Source organism: Diplotaxodon limnothrissa, linkage group LG15, assembly GCF_057381915.1.
Source record: "Diplotaxodon limnothrissa isolate DT_005_m linkage group LG15, D_limnothrissa_male_GT1.1, whole genome shotgun sequence".
Taxonomy (NCBI): Eukaryota; Metazoa; Chordata; class Actinopteri; order Cichliformes; family Cichlidae; genus Diplotaxodon; species Diplotaxodon limnothrissa.
The window spans coordinates 26,990,730-27,009,790 of NC_140610.1; the positions used below are offsets into that span (position 1 = coordinate 26,990,730).

Consider the following 19,061-nt stretch of genomic DNA (forward strand, 5'->3'; position numbering starts at 1 on the left):
CCCAACAGATTTACTTAACCAAATTGACCATCCCAGCCTTGCCATAATGGTCCATTTGATTCACCTTTTATTGTTTATTTTATTTTCACTTGCTGAATACGGGACAGACTTGACTGGAGGAAAGAAGGGGAGAAAGAAAGAGGGAAAGAAAAACAGCTGAGAAGAGGGACGGGGGAGAAGGGCAAAAAACAACAGAATGGGCAGAAAGAAAAAAAGAAAAGAAAAGAAAATGCATATATCGATCACCTGGATCACCTGTTGAGAAAGAAAAAAGAAAACAAGCAGAAGAGAACAAGAGTAATAGAATAAACAACATCACAATGATATATGGGAATATGACAGTAAATACTAAATATTAAACATTATTGTGCAGCACATAAGATCAACAGAACACAGTGTGCTTTGAGGTAGGAGCCAAAAAGGGTGTAGTTTGTGGGTGTGATCACCCGTGTGTACACCTGTGAGCATGGACGCGCTTGTTTTTTTAAAGGTTCCTTCATGTAATGATCTGCTAGAGGGTGTGGGGGGGCCACAGCCCCGTCCTCCAGGGCATGAAGCAGGTATGGAGGAGATCAAAACTCCAGACATCCAGAGGCCCCCAGAACACAAGAGACCAAGGAAGACCAACAGAGGGGCAGCCGCGCCACTGTCCCAGAAAGAGCTGAGGAGAGTCCCAGATGAGGGCTCACTCAGCAGCCGCGGAGCAGAAGCCAGGGGGGGTTGCAGTGATGCGCCCGTGAGCTCCGCCGGCAGCCAGCCGTGCCTGAGTGACCGAGCCCCAGGCCGAGAGGCCGGGGGCACCCCACCTCCGAAGTGGCCCGAGCGAGCCCCAGGCTCCAGGCCCCGATAAGCGGCCGCAAGGAGTGAGCCGGTGTGTACCTGGACGCCCATCCCCAGACACAAAGAACCACCAACGCACCGATGTCTGAGGGAGTCCGCCACTGGCAGGGGAAGTGGTGGGGGGGGAGATAGACCTCCAAACCTTGGAGGGCCTGAGATGTCCCCAGAGAGGTGGCGTCTGACACCCAACCTGACATATAGACACAGACATACAGGCACACACAGACACAAACATCCATTCCCACCCTCATGCTCTCATATGCACTTACTCCACACTCAACCAACGTGGAGACAGACATAAAGAGACGCTGTACACACGATCACACTCCCCAAGCGTACTCTACGAACCGGGTCTAGGTACCCTTGACCCTGGAGGGGGGAACTGCACCCAGACCGTGTTACCCTTTTCCCTGCGGTGGGGAGAGGCAGACCGCCCCGACTCCGCAGCAGCAGGGAGGCCCCACACTCCAGACCGCAGTCGGACGGCCAACTCCTCCTAGCCCCCCCGCTCCAGCAGGTCGCAGAGAATGGGGGTGAGAGAAGACTCCAAACCTCCCTCCACCCGCTCATTGTAGTGTTGATGCATGTGTGTTCTAAGGTGCATTTAAAACCCAGGAGGGCATGGAGCTACCTGCCAGAGAGCAGCAGGTAAGCGCATAGTCCCTCCTGCTAGCCCTCAATGTCTACATGTATTTAAAATTGAGAGGTGGGCAACGACGCCAGGGGTGAGGTGTACACCCTGATGGTCTTTTGGAGTCCGTGTAGCGTTCCCACCCCCAAGATCCTATATGTATGTGTAATGAGAGTGTGAGTAATGTGAATGTCTAAGTTGTGGGATAAAATTGAGGCAGAGGCAGCCAGAAGGGGACGGGGGGGGTAGCCTCCTCTGCACCCTGGTGACATACCCCTACTCCAAGGCCCTGCATGTGTGGGTGGTTGTGGTGGAGCGGGAAGAGGGAGGCTGCTGGAGATGGGGAGGGAAGGAAGGGAGGGGCAAGTGACCCCTCCCTGGGGCCAGCTCCCCTGCTGACCCCAGTAGGCACCCCCATACTCCGCAACCCGCCAGGGAAAGGGGGCCCAGGCCAACCAGGACCCAAGCCCCCGAGGCCCGGCCAGGGCCCCAGCCCAGAGACGGAGAAATAATTAATACTTCTCTTTATACTGGCTCAGTTCCCAGCTATTTTAAACAAGCTATTGTTGAACCAATATTAAAGAAACCAAATTTGGACCCATCTCTTCCAAGCAGTTACAGGCCGATATCAAAATTATCATTGGTGTCAAAGATCTTGGAAAAAACAGTTGCAGAACAACTTAACAACTTTTTGGAAAAGAACAATGTTCTGGACATTTTCCAGTCTGGTGTCTAGTGACATTCTGATGGCAGCAGACTCTGGAGAGTACACTGTTCTGGTTATGTTGGATCTCAGCTCTGCTTTTGATACTGTTGATCACAGCATCATGATAAATAGGCTGAAGGACTTGTTTGGGATTACTGGTGTTGTTTTAAAATGGTTTATGTCGTATCTATCTGAGAGATCCTTTACTGTCTGTATAAATCATGTGCTGTCGGAAACATCAGTTCTGTCTTCTGGGGTACCTCAAGGATCTGTTTTAGGTCCTATTCTCTTTTTGCTGTATATACTCCCTCTAGGCCACATTATCAGACGTTACAATAATATTTCTTATCATCTCTATGCTGATGACATTCAGTTGTACTGTTCTTTCAAAGCTTCTGAGTTGTATAAATTGTCTTGTTTAAATAATTGTCTGTCAGAAATCAAACAATGGTTAAATGACAATTTCCTTCAGTTAAATGCAGATAAAACAGAAACCTTGATTATTGCACCTGATCACATGCTCTCAGAAATTAGGCAGCATATCAGTTTTTTAGACCCTTCATTTCAGTCGAGTCTCAGAAACTTAGGTGTTATATTTGACAGTTCAATGTCTCTTGAGAAACACTCTAAACAACTTGCCCGGAACTGTTTTTATCATCTAAGAAACATTTCTAAACTCAGGCTACTGGTGTCAAAGGCAGAACTTGAGATGATTCTTCATGCTTTTATCTCTTCTCGTTTGGATTATTGTAACGGTCTTTTTACGTGTCTCAGCAAATCAGCTCTGGATCGCCTTCAGTCTGTACAGAATGCAGCGGCAAGACTTTTAACTGGTACAAACAAGAGGTCACACATTACTCCAGTTTTGGCTTCTCTTCATTGGTTGCCTGTAAATTTTAGGGTTCATTTTAAAATTTTAGTTGTAACTTTTAGAGCTCTGCACAGTGAAACCCGTGCACTGATTTATCACAGAGTGGTGAAGGTCACAGCTATCGGCCGCATCACTTATCAAATCAATCAAATGTTTGGTTTGTAAAATGAGGTTTGAGTCGACTTTATTTATTTTGTCTTACAAGACGCAAACAAACCTAAAATGTTCCTATAAACTGTTTGAAAATATAAAATTCAGTGATTTGTAGGTCAGCCAATTGATTAGACAGCAGCTGATGAAGAAGGCGTGTCTGAGCTCTGGTGTGCGGTGTGATGTCACATGATTATGTAACTCTGGTCTGTGTCTCTGCAGCGAACTCGGGCTCTCTGCAGGGTCCAAACACCCCTCAGTCCAGCAGCAGCTCCCTGACCGATGCCCCCGGAGACCTGAAGCCCCTGACCCCCGCCTCCACCCCGCAGAGCCACATGGCCCCCCAGCCTGGAAACAGGTAGGGGCAGAGCTTCAGTGTTAAACACACCTGAGCAAACTGCACATGAAGAACATGAAGAAGCCACAACAGAGTGGAACTTAAAGGTTTTCGTTCGCATCACGATTGCACAGCTGCAACTGTGATGCCTCCGAATTACACATCAGGCTCAGTCTGTTGGTGCAGTAACCTCACAGGCGCCATGTTATTGGTCACATGATGTCACTAAAAAGGCTCCAGAAGGACCAGCTCAGGTGAAGCTAGCAGACAGCTAGCAGTTACAGCTGCCTCTGTTACCATCCATCTGCAGGTTTTATGCTGCGTGTGGAGGTAATGATGTGAACCCGAACACTTTCATGTGACTCTCATGTCTGTGTTTTATGTTTAGGAGCGTGGGAGGAGTCAGTGTGCAGGACCCATTCTCTGAGGGTAGCGATCCAGCCTTCCACAGCAAACGAGGCCTGGGACCCGGCGGTGCTCCCTACCAGCAGGGAGGTGGTCCAGGAGACCCTATGAGGATGCAGTATGATGCCAACAAAGACCCTTATGGAGGAGTGAGGAAGGGTGAGGAGGGAAGAACTGAGGAGGACGTGTTTGTTTGAGAACCAGGAACACTGATAACACTTTGTGTTTTCAAGAAGCAGTAATCCATGCAGTTCTACTGTATTTAGTCCACTGCTTCCCCCTGGTGGTTGAAGCTTGAACTTTCAGTCTGACTGCAGTCTGACTGCAGGAGCTGCTGCAGATTACATCACATTATCGTACATCACCACCGAGCCAGTTTCACATCAGGGTTCATAGTTTAACACATAGCTCAGGATCAGTGTGTCTTTCTGGGGTTCACAGCAGGTTTTTGATTCTGCCGTCAGGTCCGGGTCCCGGCGAGGCCTTCAGTCCCGGTCAGATGCCCAGCGGTGGAGCCATGCAGGACATGTACCACCGTGGGCCACCCTCTGGACCGCTGGCAGGGATGGGCCCCAGACCCCAGTACTCCTACAGCCCCGGCTATGAGCGCAGGTGAGATTCTGCTCAAGATTTAAAGAAGCGTTAGCCCCACACAGATGTGAGTCTGTCTGAACTCAGCCACTGTATTCCCACCAGTTAGACTAAAAAAATGTCTTTCGTGTTTCACAGGAGTCCAGTTTTTCTGAATGTATTTAAAATCTATGAATGAAAAAGTGCACATAACTGTGAGTGATTCAGTTTTGCCCTGCAGCAGCACGTCTGCTGTTTGTACACACACAGTTTGGTTTCTTTTTGTTTGTATTAAAAAGTTTAGCCGTGTAACTGTTTATCATCATGGCACTGTCAACTCTATGAACCAATTATTAAAAATGTTTTAGAAGAAGAAATAATCTCAAAGTGCAAACAAGGCTTTAAAAAAGTCTTAGGTGACAACTTTAAACACGGGAAACCAGCTGAAGTGTCTCTACTGCAGGAGTTCACCTGTTTGTTTCCCACAGGCCGGAACATGCGATGGGCCCTGAGGGAGGCATGGCGCCCCCCGGAGGCCAGAACAGCATGGGTCCGTCTGCAAACGAAGCCAGCATGTTTCCCACCAACAGATTCCCCCACCAGAGGTGAGAGCGTGGATGTAACCAGCCCTCAATTATAGAGCTTTCATGTGATGTCATCTTTGTCATTTGTGTGACACTGTCTGTTCACGGGAGATTTGCTCCAAATATCAGATCATAGTCTAAACCCGGCCAAGTTTAAACAGTTTAACATGATTATGTGATCATTTAAGTTTCCTGTGTTGGCTCTTCAGGCACGGCCATGACGGTTATGGGCAGCAGTATCCTCACGGCATGGCCTACAGTTCCCATCAGTCCCTGTACCCTCAGCAGCAGGTAAGCGCCTCCTAAACGAGTCCCGATTGGTGTGATAAATCACGTCACTGAGGGGTCTGGGGGTACTTCAGGTCTGGATTCATTTCTGGTGTTTGTCTGCAGGGATACAAGCGTCCAATGGAGGGGATGTACCCGCCAGCGAAGCGTCACGAGGGCGAGGCGTTCGGCGTGCAGCAGTATGGCTCTCAGCAGCCCGACATGTTCCCCGTCTATGGGGGAGGAGGTGGGGGCTACATGGGCCCTGAGCGCCGGCCCATCCAGGGCCAGTACCCGTATCCTTACAGTCGCGACCGCCAGGGCCCCCCGCAGCACAGCATGATGAGCTCAGGGCCGGCGGCGGTGTCTGGGGGGTCCGGGGAAGTGCCGCAGGCCAACATGTGGCACCCCAGGACAGATATGGGCTATACGTACAGCCGGCAGGGTCAGGGACCCGCCTATCGAGGGGATGACCAGGAGAGCAGGGCTCCACAGGACGACCAGTGGGCCCCCGGTCACCCGAGCCAGCGCCAGACTCCATACCCCCCCCACTCTTCAGCCGCCAGCGCCACCTCCATTCCTCCTCTGCCCTCCAGACAGCCTCCCGCTTCTTTCCAGGCCACACCCACCATCCCCAACCACGTGACTCGCTCTCATAGCCCCTCCACATTTCCCCGGCCCATGGGGAGCTCGCTGTCACCCAACAGCGCACCCTACCTTCCCTCCATGAAGAAACCACCAGTGCTAGGAGCGCCGCAGGGACCGCTGACCTCTCAAACCGTCTCACTCATCAACAGGGAGGTCAGTTTCCCCCATGGCTCTGTGGAGGCCACGCCCCCCAAACTGAAACCACGGCGACGGCTGACCGCTAAGGACACAGGTGCGGCACACACACAGAGACACACACATCAGAGGGAGTTGTTTCTTCTTCAGGTTTTCATTCAGCCGGCAGGCAGCCGGGGTCAGCTGACACTCACTCTGTGCTGTTATTGGTCAGGAACCCCAGAGGCGTGGCGGGTGATGATGTCACTGAAGTCTGGCTTGTTAGCAGAGAGCACATGGGCATTGGACACCATCAACATCCTGCTGTACGATGACAGCACCGTCGGCTCCTTTAGCCTCCCGCAGGTCAGAGCCTCATCTTCCTCACTGCTCATCGTCCGTGTGTCTGATGTCTGTCAGTCTGACCTTTCTCCTCTTCCTCCTGCAGCTGCCGGGCTTCCTGGAGCTCATTGTGGAGTTTTACCGCCGCTGCCTGATCCAGATCTTCGGCATCCTCAAGGAATATGAAGTGGGAACTGTGAGGCAGGGTTCCCTGCTGGGGCCCCTCCCTGAGGAGGAGGTGACAGAGGAGCTGCTAGCCGCTGCGTCAGAATCCAACGGCCAGACAGCGTTGGAGCAGAAGATTCAGAGGTGGTCAGCTGAGCAGGCGGAGGACATGCCGCCACCGCTGCTCATGCCTTCTGAGGAGGAGGTGAAAGAACCTGTGGTCAAAGAAGAAGCACAGGTGAAGGAGGAGGAGCACATGGAGGAAGCAGAGGCCCGCCTCCAGCAGGCCAGCAAGTACGACAAGCTGCCAATCAGGGTTGAGACCGGCGATGGGTGGGAGGAGGTGGAGGAGCGCTGGGCCAAGTTGAACCGACCCAATGGCTTCATCAGCGGCCTCCTCCACTGGAAGGCCGGAGGAGGAGACTCCACCACTCACATCCTGACACACTTCGAGTCCCGCACAGGAGACTTTGTCCCTCTGCACCCACCCGAGTGGGAAGAGAATGCAGAGGGACAAGAGGGTGAAACAGGCAAGGAAGAGCTGGGCGGAGGAGAAGAGCAAAACCAGCCAGACGGAGGAGAAGGTAAGACCTGAAGAGAGGAGATATGGACATTTATCAATATTATCACCAATAAAATGATTCAAGTGATTATTGATTGTCAGACTTTAAAGGAAACTTTTTATCACCTTAATCCTGAAACTGTGCATCCTCTAACTTTCTTACATTTTGCAATTTTACATCTACAATAAATAAAAAATACATAAAATTATATAATTTAGTGACGGAGGAATAAAGTTACATTAAATACAAATTTTACATTTCTAAAAAATTTTATGTCACAGTATTTAAATTTTTTTAATTTTTCTTTAATTGCAAAATTTTAGTACTTAACATCATGAAGTTATGACTTGTTTCTCAATTTTAATTTGATGGAACATTATGTTTTGACATTTATAAATTTACATTTTTTGCAATTTAAAAAAAAAATTCAATTAATTTTTAAAAATCTACAATTTGTTCCACCACTAGGTGTCTCTGTTGCCCCTTTAATCTCACTCTGCTCTCTTTGTCCGCTCAGAGGTCAGAGGTCAGGATTCACAAGCTCAGAGTCCCATCAGCCAGCTGGAGGATGAGCCTCGCTGCTGGGATGAGGCCCCGCTGTCCACCGCTGAGCCGTGGCAGGACGCACTGGCCAAACGCTGCGTCTGCATCTCCAACATCGTGCGCGGCCTCTCCTTTGTGCCCGGGAACGACGCCATGCTATCACGGCATCCTGGGCTGGTGCTGATCCTGGGCCGGCTTGTGCTGCTGCACCACCGCCACCCCCGCAGGAAACGGACTCCGCCCACCTACCAGCGGGAGGAGGAGCAAGGTCTGGCGTGCAGCCGGGACGAGTGGTGGTGGGACTGCCTGGCGGCGCTTAGGGAGAACACACTGGTGACGCTGGCCAACATCTCGGGCCAGCTGGATCTGTCGCTGTACCCAGAGAGCATCTGCCTGCCTATCCTGGACGGGCTACTGCACTGGATCGTGTGCCCATCTGCCGAGGCGCAGGACCCGTTCTCCACGATGGGCGGCTTCTCGTCACTCACGCCACAGAGACTCGTGTTGGAGTGTTTGTGCAAGCTGAGCATTAAGGACTGCAACGTGGACCTGCTGCTCGCCACGCCGCCCTTTATTCGCCAGCAGAAGCTCTTCTCCACACTGGTGCGTTTGGTGGGCGAAAGGAAGAGTCAGGTGTGCCGGGAGATGGCAGTGGCTGTGCTGTCCAACCTTGCGCAGGGCGACCCCACGGCGGCAAGGGCGGTTGCCCAACAAAAAGGCAGTGTGGGCACACTCATTGGCTTCCTGGAGGACTGTGTGGCTATGGCCCAGTACCAGCAGAACCCGCACAGCCTGCTGCACACTGCTGTGCCGCCAGAGCCGCCCAGCATCAACATGATGTGCCGCGCCGCCAAAGCATTGCTGGCCATGGCACGGGTAGAGGAGAACCGGACGGAGTTTGTTCTATATGAGAGCCGGCTGCTCGACATCTCACTGTCATCCGCACTCAACTCCTCTGTGGCGGCCATCATGTGTGAAGTACTGTTTAAAATCGGCCACTCATGACACAAACACCACCACGGAGCGTGCTCAATAGCACTGTAAGCAGCTCCGCCCGTGTGACAAACTGGCTCCTATTATATTTTTATTTAAGAACAGAAAAGAAATGTTTTTACATACAAATGAATATATATAGAATCTATAAAGCTCCGACTCCATCTGCAAATGTTTGTTTGGAATTTTTAAGTAATTTTAATACAAAATATTTAATACTTGTATTTTTAATTTTCTAATTGTTTCGTTGGTTTCTTGTTTTGTTTGAACCAAAGTGTGACGGTGGCTCGGGTTCCGGCTCTCTTCAATGTTTTTTTTTAAACATTTGTGGTTGTTCCTTTCTGTTTGCAAGGCTGTTTGGGGGGGCGGGGTTATTTAAATAGTGTTGTAGATAGGTCTTTTTTGTTTTTTCTCACGTGGTATGACAGAGGAAATACTGATGTTCAGTCACGTACTTTGTTCTGGTGCAATATGTTTGCTTGGGCGTTTTTTTTTTAATGTGAATTATTTGACCATCTGCCGTTTGACCATCAGTATTTTTGCCGAACCACAGCAGTATCAGCCAATGGGTTTTTAAGAACTTTGTTTTGTCCACCAATCAGATCCCTCCACCGTCATCCTCCTCCTGTAAATAGTTGATGTGCATTGAGCTCCAGAAGATGGCGTCCCGACTCTCTATGAATTTATAATCACAACTCTGAACATTCGAGTTTCTGTATTTAAGGACAAAAAAACTCATCTTCAGGATGTTTCATGGGGTCTGATCTGACAGGGTGTGTTTGATTTGAGAGACTGTATGTACAGGAGGTACGGGGGTCAGTTGGGGCAGGGCAGGCAGAACTGTACTTATATCATGTTGCTGACATCAAAACAGTTATAAGAAATGTAAAGAGAGAGGAAAAAAAGAAAATCTCTACATCCAGAACGTCTCCTGTTTGATTTGACAGATGCTGTTTCTTCAGTATGAGATCTTTATATGTTCCACGACATGTTAAAGAATAAATGTACATGAACTCTGGTTGAGCACTGTGAGCGCAGTTCTGAGCTTGTTTACTTTGGCCTTAATTTGGTGCTGACTTTCATGTAGGACCTAAAAGAACCACATTACACCAGTACATCTGATAGATTTTAGTTTGTTGAACAAGGAGCCACAAAAGTTAGCTGTGGAGTTCCCCTTGGCTCTGTGCTGGGACCTCTACTTTTATTAGAAAAACAGATATCCATGGCTACGCAGACGTTATAAATTCATACAGCAGCTGAGAATGCAGCATGTACAAACTGTATACTGGAGTACCAGCATGACGAAGAAACAGATAACTTGGATGTGATGAAGCTGCTGCTGTCAGATACATGCTGTGTATGCTAAGCTAACCTTAGCGTGCTGATTGACGCTGTCAACATCCTGAGTACTTTGAATAGAAATTAGTTGAGGCATCAGAGCGATACATAAAGAAAAAGGTGCAAAGAGCACATTTCATTAGTGATTTCTGTTGTAAAAGAATAACTGCCTGCAGCTGCTCAATATTAACTGCATTTATCTTTTCCTTAAATATTTCAACTCCACTGAACGTTTTCTCAACCTCTTATTCCTGATTTTGATCCTTTCACACAGTATTTTCAGAAATGTTCTACCTTCTTTACATTCATCTCACAGCTTTGAACACTGCCAGCAGCAAAAAAAACACAAAGAAAGCAGCAACTCAGAATGAAATTATAGAATCACATTCAGAGAAAAATATCATTTCCATGGTCTTTACTAGAACTGCTTCCATCGGTGGGGAAAACTAATCAGAACTCAGTCTGTTCGTCTTACAGCTGATCCATTATCGACAAGCTGGAACCAAATTAGAACCAAACTGGGATCAAAGTGGTTCGTAGGTTCATTCGGCTCCTCCACTGCTTCCAGAAAAAAACAAAAAGCTGCCAAGTGTCTGAGAAACGCCGGCGTACACGTTCGATTTCACCCCACTGATGATTTGAGTCACTTCGACTTGAAGACTGCATCCCAGTCCAGAGGTTCAGATCCAGCTATGTCGCTCTTTGGGATGGACGGGAAGAAGGACTGCATCTTCTGTCTGAACTCTGGGAGCTGAAACATTATACCAACAAAAAAGAAAAAACAGATAAAGACAAGAATGAGAACTTTTCATATTCTTTCAGTAAATTGAATATTTGATAACATTAAAATGTGCAATTATTTTATTTTTCTAAATAATTTAATTTTACAACTTGATTTTTCTTTATTAAGAAAGTTTTAATTAGTTTAGTTTTACGAAGTCTAACTTTCTCATCTACATCAACTACTCTCTCTTTAGACCTTTTTTTTTACTTTAACAACTAAAATTCGTTCTCAGAATTTTAGTTCAACACTTTCTTCTGAAAATGTTTCAAACATTATGTCCAAATTGTAATTTTATTGGTAGGATTGTAGAAATTATTCATAAATAAATTGCCTTTATTTCACAAAATTTATTTTTCTTCCTCTCAGAGACTATAATCCTTAAAGAAAAGTTCAGGTAAAGAGGTGATAAAATCCTGACTGAATAAAGCTCATTATTTATGAAATAAACATAAAAGTCAGCACTGAGCCATTTGCAGGTACATACGCTGTGAACGCCGAGGACTTTCCACACGCTGAAGCCGAGCAGGCCTACTCCACACCAGGCGAACAGCGAGCCCCACCCCAGAGCTCTGAGGGCCAGAGATGCGCCGCTCTCCGGGACTGCCGCCGTCGCTGTGACGCCCTGAACAGGAAACAAGCAGGGAAAAAATCTGACATCAGGTTTTACAGCTGCATTTGGTCTTACGGGAATTCTCCAAAAGTTGATTCTGTTCATCTGGACGTAGCGTTTTCAGTGGGAGAAACGTTTCCCCGTTTCTTACGGGAATTATTTCTCCCAGAAGCTGTGAAATTACTTTTACAGCCAAAAACATGAGGGAATTCAACAAATAGCTGAAACGGACGTTAAAGTGTCAGCTGCATGTCCGGTTGGTGGAGCAGAGTGAGGTCATCCTCTCTGTCACATGATGGAGGAATCTGAACTGTGCTGAACCAAACTGGAACAATTCCAACAAACATGAACCCCTTCCAGCAGCTCACAGATAAATATCACAGAATCACAGAAATGTTTTTGCAGCATGTCCTGGACTGCGTCAGCTCTCGGTCTGTGCCGTCCCTCCACATCACTTCCTGCTGCATCCTGAAGCCCGGTTCGATCACATGTGGTCCGAGCGTGGCAATCTCTCTCGTTTTAACGCATCAGCTCCCGGTGCTCCCTCTCGCCGAGCTCATCCGCTTCACACCTCATGATGATCGCTTGGACGGCTCCAGCTCTAAAAGAAAAACATCTCTGTAGCTCCTCGAGGCTAACTGGCCTAGCAGTAGGAGTGGCAGCACGATCTCCTCGTTAAGCTTCTCTGGGGCCAAGAGTGCAATGTAAAGCAAAAAAAAAACTATAGTAGATCTGTAAAACCTGTCTTTATAGAAAAATAAGTAACTTTCACCCTCAGAGTGAGCAAAAAAAATCCAAGAGCTGCTGCTGAAGGTCGCCAATCAGACAAACCTGAAGGGTTCTCGAAAACTAACTTCAGCTCTTCACTCAGGTGTTTTGGTGACTCATGGCTAACAGGTGCTTGAAGCTCTGAGTGACATCAGGTTAACTTCTTCAGTGTGAAAATGACCCATACAATCGCCATGAACTGCAATAGTGTTACACCTTTATCTCGTTTTAATGGATGCTCCAGTGCTCGGGTTCTCCAATTCTTCAACAGTTTGGTGCTGGTGGCCATTATTTCCTCAGAAGGAAATCTGAGGAAAAAATAAAAGCTCATCTGTGCAAGATGTTCTCTACACACCTCCATCACCTCCCTGAAGGATTTACAACCTCCATGTTTGAGGACAGGAAGCACAGCTGACGTCTTTCCTTTTCAGCTGAAACGGAGTAAAAGCTGCACTTTAATGACCTCAACCCTCTAATCAGATTTTACATTTCCTAACTGAAGCTCAGCCTGAGGCTTCGATTCAGAGACGACCACAAAGACGAGTCTGTGACTGAAATAGATCCGTCTGTGCTTCCACGCCAAATTTATCTCACATGTGCGTCAGCATTAATCGGATCCCGCCAGTCGCCAATAACTCAAACAGCTGTGGCCGCCACGCGCCAGGACTTCACGGAAAGTCTATTTTCAGGTCGAGATGAGTCAGGAGGGAAGGCGGACGTCATCGCAGATGTGCGGACAGCCATCGATTGTCTTCAGGAGGCTGAGGCCGTAAACAAGCTGCTGTTAGCATCGGTAGCTTCTCACGCAAGCACCGCTGAAACCTCCGAATGGATGGGAAAAGGACCGGAAGTAGTGTGTGCCATCCATCAGATCCTCAGTCCAGCTACATTTTCAAGTTAAAATATCCACAATTTTTAAGTTTCCAAAGACTGATGATTAGCCTCAGCTCAATAAAATTATAAATACTGCCGGCGCTGCCTCCAAGTAGACACACCTACGGCATTAATTTCAAAATCCTGCATCATCGTATCGCATTCACAACATTTTAGGGAAACTTGACGTCTGACCTTGAGGTCGATGTCGAGGTCACTGAGATTTGAAATTTAGTAGGTAACAATTTGAAGAATCTACGTCGCCTCGTTTTTCACAAACTTTGGTGTCCACGCCGCCCGCCCGCCGGGTGACAACGTTACTCCTTCTACCTTTTAACAAGTGAAAAATATGGAGATTCTCTGTGAGGTTCTGCAGTTAGAACGTTTTCCTGCTGTTTCTCAGAGGATTTATAGATGTTTATTAGTGATGACAATCTACAAATGTGTGCTTCATGAATGAGTTTCTGACTGAGTTATGATTCTGAGAGAGAAACAAACACCTGCACTGTGAGCTCAGGTTAAGTTTACCTTGTTGAACCACTCCGGACTTTTCTTCTTGGCGAGCGCCAATGTGGAGCCGAATCCTGCGATCATCCCTGCGGACGCCACCGTAGTCAGAAATGCTGCACCTGCACACAGGAAGTGATCTCACTCAGGTGAGAAATCGCCACAAGTTCACAACCACTCCATTAAAGCAGACACAGGACATGCTTCTACATGTAGCTTCTCAAATGTAAACAGCAAAAAACCTTTAGGAGGAAGAGTTAGAGTGGCTAACAGGTGCCACTCTGAAGTTTCACCTTACAGTCTGAATCTTTTTGCACAGCTGCTGATGTACAGGGTGGGTCATTTATATGGATACATCGTAATAAAATGGGAATGGTTGGTGATATTAAAGTCCTGTTTGTGGCACATTAGTATATGTGAGGGGGCAAACTCCTCAAGATGGGTGGTGACCATGGTGGCCATTTGGAAGTCGGCCACCTTGGATACAACTTTTGTTTTTTTCAATAGGAAGAGGGCCATGTGACACATCAAACTTATTGGTAATGTCACAAGAAAAACAATGGTGTGCTTGGTTTCAACGTAACTTTATTCTTTCATGAGTTATTTACAAGTTTCTGACCACTTATAAAATGTGTTCAGTGTGCTGCCCATTGTGTTGGATTGTCAGTGCAACCCTCTTCTCCCACTCTTCACACACTGATAGCAACACCGCAGGAGAAATGCCAGCACAGCCATCCAGTATCCGTAGTTTCAGGTGCTGCACATCTCGTATCTTCACACCATAGACAATTGCCTTCAGATGACCCCAAAGATAAAAGTCTAAGGGGGTCAGATCGGGAGACCTTGGGGGCCATTCAACTGGCTCACGACGACCAATCCACTTTCCAGGAAACTGTTCATCTAGGAATGCTCGGACCTGGCACCCATAATGTGGTGGTGCACCATCTTGCTGGAAAAACTCAGGGAACGTGCCAGCTTCAGTGCATAAAGAGGGAAAAACATCATCATGTAGCAATTTCAAATATCCAGTGGCCTTGAGGTTTCTATTGATGAAGAATGGACCCACTATTGTTGTACCCCATATACCACACCAAACCATCACTTTTGCTGTTCCAACAGTCTTGGAGGGATCCATCCAATGTGGGTTAGTGTCAGACCAATAGTGGTGGTTTTGTTTGTTAACTTCACCATTCACATAAAAGTTTGCCTCATCACTGAACAAAATCTTCTGCGTGAACTGAGGGTCCTGTTCCAATTTTTGTTTTGCCCATTCTGCAAATTCTGTGCGCCGATCTGGGTCATCCTCGCTGAGATGCTGCAGTAGATGGAGTTTGTAAGGGTGCCATTTGTGAGTAGCTAATATCTGCCAAAGGGATTTTCGACTAATGCTACTCTCCAGTGACATGCGGCGAGTGCTACGCTGTGGGCTCTTGCTGAGTGAAGCTAACTGTAGCATGGGAGATGGGTGGTCTCGTAGGGTGTCTTGCATTGAAATCTGCTGCAATGACTCGGTTACTGCGTTCACCAGATATCAACACAATTTCGATCTGCTCCTCACGTGTTAACCTCTTCGACATGTCAATGGCTGTGAACAAAGAGAAACTTGTAAATAACTCATGAAAGAATAAAGTTACGTTGAAACCAAGCACACCATTGTTTTTCTTGTGACATTACCAATAAGTTTGATGTGTCACATGGCCCTCTTCCTATTGAAAAAACAAAAGTTGTATCCAAGATGGCCGACTTCTAAATGGCCACCATGGTCACCACCCATCTTGAGGAGTTTGCCCCCTCACATATACTAATGTGCCACAAACAGGACTTTAATATCACCAACCATTCCCATGTTATTACGGTGTATCCATATAAATGGCCCACCTTGTATTTCCGAAATCACAAGAACCTTAAATAGAACAGAGTTTGAATCGTGTTGGGTCTGTGTTTCCACAAACCCCGCTAATTCTAGACTTATTCATCATGAAGAAAACAAGAGTCGATCGATCGATTATTTGCGCAAGGGAGGCCTCGTCTGTGTCCACCACGAAAATGACCCCCAGATCTGACCTCCTCCTGCTACCTTTTATTGAGAGACCGTTCACACAAAACACGTCAGAACAAAGCCACGCCCACATGGTCCTAAGACAAGGCATTTGTATGCATATGTGTGTGAACTTCTGTAAGAATGTGTGTGTGTGCGTGTGTGTGTGTGTGTGTTATGTGAGAATGTGTGTGTGTGTGTGTTATGTGAGAATGTGTGTGTGTCAGACCTCCTGCTGACCAAAGGGTCGTAAACCCAGGAAGCCTACATCAAAAGAAACAGATCTTTCAGATAGGATGTATCTACAATTAAACTTTCCCCAGCACAGAGTGGTTGGAGAGGTGGTCAGGAGGTCAGGATCAAAGGAATGGCTTTGATCCTACTGCTTGAACTAAGACTGTAAAAATTTAAGAAACACAATGGCAACATTCAACAATTAGACTTAATAAATCGAGTCTGGTGGAAACACAGAGGCTTAATGTGTAGACCTGAGATGTGAGATGACCGAGGTTCCATTTCAGTGTCAGTGTTCTGAACTGTAAAAAGGAGCTTTGGCAGGTTTACTTAAATAAATGAAAAATTTAAAATAACTGTCAAGGGAGCTTGCAAAGAAAAGCGTCTGGACTTCTTTAAGTTGCTTGAAGACGTTTCACCTCTCATCCGAGAAGCTTCTTCAGTCCAGACGCCTTTCTTTACAAGCTCCTTTGACTACGATGACCTGGATGACTGAGAACCTTCACAGACTTAAAATAACTGTTTGTTCCAAAGAAAATTCATTAAACAGCCTGAGTAAAATAACTTTATAACATTTCTCAAATGCTCCTTTATAAAGACAACCCTTAAAATGCAATAGTTCTGAACTGAGTCTGGCGTCGTCTAGAAAAAGATATTATTTGCAGGAACACACGAGTCTCTGTCCTCGATGCTGGCGTTCCTGAAAACTGATGTTTTTTGAATGAGGTCTGGTGGCTTGCTGTGAATTCAAAACAACGACAACAATCCCTATCACATTTGTTCTGTGCAGAACTCTCAAAGCAAGTTCTTTATTTCTACAATTTTTAATTACAAGTACTAAAACACCAAAACTCGTGATACCCGAAGTTACTTTTCGATTAGACATTAAAATAATTTGACTTGAATTTGAGAACAAGTGTCTGATCTGCTGAAAGGGACTGAAGACGAAAATAATTTAGTAACTACATCAGAAATAACCAATCAACTCGACTTTTTTGTTTAGCGGAACTGAGCAGAAAACATTTAAGCTTCAGGAAAAAATGCTTTATCTTGTGTTTCTATGCGGCGGAATCCTTTAACAGCGAATCAAATCTGAAAATGTCCGATTTTTCAGCGGAGTCTGGCGCAGCAGCTCGACATTGTCGTGGCCTCGAACAGAAAAACATACAGCAGAAACCTACGAACACCTCCTGCCAGCGTGGACAGCAGTCCGGTCAGGTGACCCCCTCAGGTACCTTTTAACACCTGCAGTTTGGCCTCTTCATCTCGTTCTGCTCCCGCGGTCACATCCAGGTCTTCCTCAGCTGTCATGTTGCTTCGGTCCGTTTCCGTAAAACGTCCGAGCAGAAACAAAGCAGCTAGGAACACAAGTGTGTTTATGTTAAAGGAGAACACAGAATAAACTTAAATGTACAAATAGTACAACAGCTTTATTTTATGATTTTTTAGTTTTTTTTTAGTTTTTTTTTCACAGAGCAAAGAACCACAGAGACGGAATCCCGAACCAAAGATCGTCTATTGTTAAAAAAGATTCGATGTCGGGCTCATACAGGAAGTCTCACTCCCAAACATTTTAAAGGACACAAAAAGGAATCTGTAGTCCGGATATGATTCTGATACAGCGACCACAATCCTGAGACTGTGCAACACCTCTTCTGGATCTGTTCATACGCTAGAACATTTTGGAAAGACTTCAGTAGATTCATTGCTGGACATCTCTATAAAGACTTTACTGTGAAATGAGAAAATGTTGTATTTTGTTTCTTTTGAAGGCAAAAAAAGAAGATGTTTACTTTATAATAAACTTGTTAGTTATCTTAGCTAAATTTTATTTTCACAAATGCAAATACAGTAACAAAAAGCCTAATTTTAAACATTACTATAATGATGTTTTATGTTACATAAAATTGATTAGTGGATCACTTAACAAAAAGGCTATGAAAACTATTACTATTTGTAGTAATTACCAATTATTTGAATGTTTGTAATTCTTTGTATTACACCCCCTGGTATATGTTAATTTTGTTCTGGTTGTACACATGTTCTGTATACTATTTCTTAATAAAGTTTAATATTTAAAAGAAAATGTGCACGTTAGCATATGCTACTTCCGGTGCGGAAACTCCTGTGGGGAGCTTTGTTTCCGGTGTCCTATTCGTGCCCTGTTTACGGTCCAAAACAAGTTAAGCAAATGAATGAATCAAGCGGCAATTTACATTTCTATAGATGTCTCGGGCATTTACCCAATATATCTGTAAATGATGTTCATCGACTTGTCGATATTTTCCCCCCGCGCCTCAGAGCAAAAGAGAAAAGGGATTCAAATGTTATATTTCTCAGCTGTCCCTCGTTTATCACGGGTGTTATGTTCTAAAAATAACCAGCGATAGGTGAAATCAAGTAGCCAATTTTATTTTTTGTGGTGCAAAACGTTTCGTCCTTATCGTGAGCATACAGTACTGCACTTCAGAGTCACACTGCTAGCGATCGATGCAGCGATTCTGTACTGTACAGGAGAGACGTCACGGAGGAGATTGTCTGCAGCAATCGGGACGCAGGACACAATGTGATGTAAAAAAAAAAAAAGCATGCAAACTTGCACTGAAAATTCTGCGAAACAGTGAGGTGAAAGGTGAACCGCGTTATAGCGGGGGACCGCTGTAATTTTGAAGGTAAGTCACAAAATACCCTTTGTAAATACTAATGTATAGAAACCGTTACCAGCAATCATTCATTTTTTGTGTGGCTTTTTTCACGGTTTGTTAACATGCTGTGTAGGTGTGTACTTGACTAGCTGATCTCGACATAACGGGAAACATCTGGTTTGACTATTCTTCACCTGTAGTTTGAATGCTGAACATTTGCCTGTTTAAATCATAAGACCAGTCACTATACAGAGATGTGCTTCTGAATGTGGACGATGTGTCTTCTGCATGTAGTGATGCAGTTCTGCTTGTGTTGAGTGATGTAAACAACTAATCGATCTAAATGCTTTAAACGTTAAAATTGATCATTAGATATTTTATGACACAACACTGGTGAGTGTTCCCACCTTCTGCTCTTTGTAACTTAACACGATCTTTCCGTTTTCAAATTTTTTTGAACATGATTTTGGAGTATATCTTCGCAGTAGCGATTGACCGCAAAGTAAAGCTACCGGAAATGTACAACCCCACATCC

General features: G+C 45.9%; 2 protein-coding genes across 2 annotated transcripts in view; one reads left to right on the plus strand and one right to left on the minus strand.

The window, feature by feature from the left end:
* Positions 1-9,646, plus strand: part of arid1b (AT-rich interactive domain 1B) — a 40,662-nt gene extending 31,016 nt beyond the window's left edge. Inside the window, exons 15-23 of the mRNA XM_085372650.1 lie at positions 3,421-3,556; positions 3,924-4,099; positions 4,405-4,552; positions 4,999-5,115; positions 5,304-5,385; positions 5,488-6,241; positions 6,359-6,489; positions 6,572-7,214; positions 7,711-9,646. Of these exons, the coding sequence (XP_085228776.1) occupies positions 3,421-3,556; positions 3,924-4,099; positions 4,405-4,552; positions 4,999-5,115; positions 5,304-5,385; positions 5,488-6,241; positions 6,359-6,489; positions 6,572-7,214; positions 7,711-8,741 (3,218 nt within the window). The 3' untranslated portion in view covers positions 8,742-9,646. The remainder of the gene's footprint in view (positions 1-3,420; positions 3,557-3,923; positions 4,100-4,404; positions 4,553-4,998; positions 5,116-5,303; positions 5,386-5,487; positions 6,242-6,358; positions 6,490-6,571; positions 7,215-7,710) is intronic.
* Positions 9,647-9,778: 132 nt separating this feature from the next.
* Positions 9,779-17,198, minus strand: tmem242 (transmembrane protein 242). The gene is made up of 4 exons (XM_085372684.1): positions 17,117-17,198; positions 13,631-13,731; positions 11,336-11,473; positions 9,779-10,818 (listed from the first exon to the last, which is right to left on the minus strand). The coding sequence occupies exons 1-4, from the start codon at positions 17,190-17,192 to the stop codon at positions 10,711-10,713; spliced, it is 423 nt and encodes a 140-aa protein (XP_085228810.1). The 5' UTR covers positions 17,193-17,198; the 3' UTR covers positions 9,779-10,710.
* Between the last annotated feature and the right edge of the window lie 1,863 nt (positions 17,199-19,061).

Bases quoted from the DNA above. Each gene is read 5' to 3' on its own strand.
- tmem242 (XM_085372684.1), bottom strand. From the start codon at position 17,192: ATGACAGCTGAGGAAGACCTGGATGTGACCGCGGGAGCAGAACGAGAT. The intron at 13,732-17,116 runs GTACCTGAGGGG...TCCTGTGTGCAG, and splicing joins CAAACTGCAGGTGTTAAAAG to GTGCAGCATTTCTGACTACG. The intron at 11,474-13,630 runs GTAAACTTAACC...TTTCCTGTTCAG, and splicing joins GTCCGGAGTGGTTCAACAAG to GGCGTCACAGCGACGGCGGC.